The sequence below is a fragment of the Hydra vulgaris genome, chromosome 13 (assembly GCF_038396675.1).
Source record: "Hydra vulgaris chromosome 13, alternate assembly HydraT2T_AEP".
NCBI lineage: Eukaryota > Metazoa > Cnidaria > Hydrozoa > Anthoathecata > Hydridae > Hydra > Hydra vulgaris.
In genome coordinates, this window is record NC_088932.1 from 16,227,169 (window position 1) to 16,232,093 (window position 4,925).

Consider the following 4,925-nt stretch of genomic DNA (forward strand, 5'->3'; position numbering starts at 1 on the left):
CATCTGTCGTTCCAGAACTATTATTTATAAGAGAAACAAGAGTTGCACTCAGTGCAGTCGAACTTATTCCATATAGTGATGTTGTTGGAGCTAAATCTTTTCCAATATTATTTGGAACAATAAGAGGAACAACATTAGATTTTCTAATTTTTCTAGAAGGCTGTAGATACTCTTCATCTTGGTTATCATCTAAAGTATTTAAAATTTTTGTTGTGTTTTCATGTTTCTCAGTAACCAACTCTTTCTGTTTTTTTACGGACTCCTTTGTTCTTAGATTTTTTATTTTCATTTCTCTTTTTGTTTTTTTTGTTTTACAAATTTTTGTGAAATTTTATCTTTACCCATCATTTTCTGAACACGCGCTCCTTTCTGGTCGTTAAGAAAATCTACATCTTCTCTTCTAGTTTTTATATCTTTAGTTTTATCTTTCATAATAATACCTTCACAATTCTTTAGATTTACATCAAATACCTCCTTTAGCATTCTTGAAAACTGTTCTCTTTTTAAAACTAAATTTGTACTTAAACGGTTCCTGTGTTTGTTTAAATCTTTTCTCTTCTTTATTAAGTCAACAATCTTGTCTCTAAAACAAATGTTGAAGAATGCATTAAAATTAATGCAATTTATTATAAATATATAAAACTGTATGACTTTATAATAGCTACTTATATAACATAAATTTGAAATTGGATTAAACTAAAAATTAAAATTATTTCAAGTTTATAAAAACCTGATATGCTTGTGAGTATTAAAAAAAGGAATTCCTGCTTCTTGCCATATTTTCTTCGCCTCATAAACAACGCATGGTAAACATTTTTGGAGACAACCGCCTAGAGAGATCACCAAGACGACATGAAGCTATACTAACTGAGAAAATGTTTGAAAAATCAGCTCTTAGCATAAGATCTCTGTAATGGTAATATTGCAATACAGTTTTTTTAGTTGGCAATTGTGTATTAGATATTGTTCCAATTCTTTTTCCAACAAGAAAAACTTCACGGTGAGATATTTTTTCAAAACTTTTGCTTGTTTGTATTATTTTTATTTGTACTAAGATAAAAATTTTAAAAATTACCGATTTTTTTAACTTAACCCTTCCCCCCTACCTCCCAAATATGAACATCATGAATTTAAATGGGTAGGGCTGACTATTTCCATCATCTTTTGCAATAAAACAAAATATAATCTAAAAATAGATATATCAGGTTACAAAAATAACCCTTAAAATATCTTGAAAGTATTTGTAAGTGACTCTGCCCCCCTTATTATTCACAAAAGTTGTAAATTTTCTAATTTTCGGACTGCTGGGACCAATCATAGGGGTGCCCATAAAAAAAATTACATTTTTTTAATACACATATCAAAAGGAACCAAAAAAATTATTATGGTATTTTTTTTAATAACTTTGGTGTTTTATGCCCCACCCTAATATACAGTATATATATATATATATATATATATATATATATATATATATATATATATATATATATATATATATATATATATATATATATATATATATATATATATATATATATATACAGTGGCGGAACTACTGGACGCAGGACCCTGCGTTGCGGGGGGGGGTCTACCAGCTATAGGGGACCCTCATATAAAAAAAAATTATACTCTCAATAATATTTATACTATAAAACTCTTTTCCGCAGGTATAGTGGGCCCTAAAATATAAAACTTGGATAAAAAAAATGTCACCCATCGTATTAAAATATATTGTTCAAAAATTTATTTTTGTATTGGAGTGCGTAGTTTACATTTAAACGAAAAGTTGTAACCTTTTTAAAATTGCATACGCAATTGAGAAATAAAGTACGATTATCAGCTGCGAACTGCCAGATGTTATTGTATAGTTAATTTTTATACCGTTATGTAAAACCGTCGGTAAAAGTAATAATTTGTTGCGTATAAATTTTTTTTAAACTGTAAGAAGTTCTTCAATTTATGAGTTCTTAGTTGCATATTCAATATTTTTAAAATATAAACAATATTATTTGTTATGTCGTTGCTTATCTAGGATAATGATTCTATAATCCTTGTTTCATATACAAATTAACTTTTAAATGTATGTTCTCATTTTCAATTTTATATTAAATCTTCCGTTGTATTAAGTTAACTTTTCATTTCTTATTTTATCTGAATCTCCAATTTATTTAATCGTGTTACGAATAATAAAGTATTGTTGCACGAGAGTTTATTACTTCACTGATATATTTAATAAAAGGTAATTAATAAATTTGTAATAATTAAAAATTTTACAACAGGTACTGAATTTATAAATTTGTAATAATTTAGATTTTGACTCATAATAATGGAAAAGAAATTAAGTAGTACAAGCGGTGCAGCAAAAAGAAGAAAGTTAAAAGAAACAAAAGCTACTTTAGCTAAATTGCCGAAGCTAACAACGTTTTTGAAACCAATCGAAAAGCGAGCGGAAACGGAAGTGGAAAGTCAAAACTCTGCAGAAGTGGTATGTATAAATCAGTCAGTAGAACATGATGATATCGAAGAAAACATTGCTACTGGTAATAAAAATGTGAACGAAGAAGATGTGAATAGGTCTCCAAGAAACCACCGAAATGAAGACAAGGAAGATTCAAACTCTGATACGAATTGAACAAATTAATTTAGAAAAATCAAGTGAATTATTTTCTACTGACATTGCAAATTTTCATGGGAAAATACTAACAAAAGATATTAAGAAAATAATTGTATTATCGGAATCGTGTCGGCCAAAAGGTCCTTTTATACGCGACCCCTTGCAAGAAAACCGTAGGTTTTCTAAGGAATATTTTAAAACTACCACAAAATATGGATCTATAGAAAGAATGTGGCTTTGCTATTCCCCAAAACTTGATGCCGTTTATTGCGAGCCTTGTTGGCTTTTCTCAGAAGAACGAAAAGCAAAGGATAACTGGCGTGAGCATGGTGTCAGAGATTGGCGTGGTCTTTCTAAAAAAATTAAAATTCACGAAAATAGTCAACAACATATATTTGCTTATTGCATTTATGAAAAATGGCGACATAATGAAACAGTTGATAAAAATATAGAAGAACAAATACGATACCAATCAAATTTTTGGGTGCAAGTCTTAGAGCGGATAGTAAATATAACATTAGCACTTTGTAAAAATTCTTTGGCTTTTCGTGGTCATCGTGAATCATTTGACAATGAATATAATGGTAATTTTTTAACCCAAGTTCAACTTTTAGCTAAATATGATAATGTTATAAAGCAAGTTTTGAGTATGCCAAATGGATCTATAAAATATTTAAGCCATCAAATTCAAAATGAAGTCATACATTGCCTTGCAACGCATTTAAAAGCCACTCTTACTGCTGATATTAATAGTTCACCTTTTTATTCAATTATAATGGATACAACACAAGATATTACTAAAAGAGATCAGCTCAGTCAAGTATTTAGATACGTAAAAATTATTAAAAATGAAAAAGATGAAGCCACATCAATTGAAATTAAAGAAGTTTTCTTGGGATTCACGGAAATATATAACCACACTGCTGCTGGACTACATGAAGAAATTTTAAATCTGTTAGAAAAACATCATATAAAATTAAGTAACTGCAGGGGTCAAGGTTATGATGGTGCGAACGTCATGAGTGGGATACGGGACAACCCAATGCTATGTATATGCATTGCGCAGCTCATAATTTAAATCTTGTTATTAACGATGCGGTTAAATGTTGTGTTGAAGTTGCTTCATTTTTTGTAATGCTAGAAGATGTGTATTCATTTTTCGGAAATAGCATAAACAGGTGGGATCTACTATCCAAATATACAGGAGAATCACAAATAACATTAAAAAGGTTAAATCCAACGCGATGGGCAGGACGATATACTTCTCTTTTCGCCGTTAAAATTCGCTTTCTTGATATAATGAAAGCTCTTTCCGAGATATCAATAACAAGTACAAAACGTGAAGAACGCGAAGAAGCAGTACGAATACAAAAAAATATGAGCAGTTTCGAATTTGTTTTTTTATGCGTGCTTTTGTCTAAAATCCTTAATGAGGTAAATATACCATCAAAATTGCTGCAAACTAAAAATTTAGATCTTACGACAGCTTCAGGTTCTCTAGAAAATGCCAGCAAAAATTTAAAACAATATAGAAAAATGTTTGATTCAGCAAAACTTGAAGCGGTAGAAATAGCAACTACGTGGCAGATTCCTGCAATACTTTTTCAAAAAAGAAGAAAAATTGTGAAAAGGCATTTTGACGAATTATCTACAGATCACCGTTTTGATAGTAGTGAGGAAATTTTTCGCATCAATATTTTTATAAAAATTTTGGACGTCGTTATCAACCAACTCGACAATAGATTTAAAGGAATGCAAGAAATGGTACAATTATTTTCCTGCATCCATCCAAATAAATTAATGGTAATGAAAGAAAGTGAGATCATAAGCTGTGCAGAAGCCATTCAGAGAAAATATAGTGAAGATATAACAACTGAATTTCCGCTGCAAATGGTTATGGTAAAGTCAATGCTACACAATGAATTATCAAAAATATCATCTATACGTGAATTGGCTGACCTTTTAATAGTAAAATTGTCAACTATAGCTGCAAGCGTTCCACAAGTAGTGAATCCATTTTTTTGTAAAAAACTGAATTCCGGATTTTCGGAATTACAGGAGATGAAATCCGGAATTTCGGTTTAATTCCGGAATTATTATAGAAGAATTTAAAAAATATAAAGAAAAGAAAGTACATTATTTTTTAACATAAATGTATTTAGTTCAAAACAATAAAATTAAAACAAATTACAAAATAAGGAAATATTTTATATTAAAATATTTTTGAACTACATAAATAAAATTGCAAAATGAAAGTTCAATTTTCATTTTGGTTTTTGAAAAAGCTTCTTAAAAAGCACAAAGTATC

The 4,925-nt window shown here is 29.2% G+C and overlaps 1 protein-coding gene across 1 annotated transcript; it reads left to right on the plus strand.

Moving 5' to 3' along the window:
* The first annotated feature begins 2,597 nt into the window (after positions 1 to 2,597).
* On the plus strand, positions 2,598 to 3,695 carry LOC136089686 (zinc finger MYM-type protein 1-like). Its single transcript, XM_065815742.1, has one exon. The coding sequence runs from the start codon at positions 2,598 to 2,600 to the stop codon at positions 3,693 to 3,695; it is 1,098 nt and encodes a 365-aa protein (XP_065671814.1).
* The last annotated feature ends 1,230 nt before the right edge of the window (positions 3,696 to 4,925 follow it).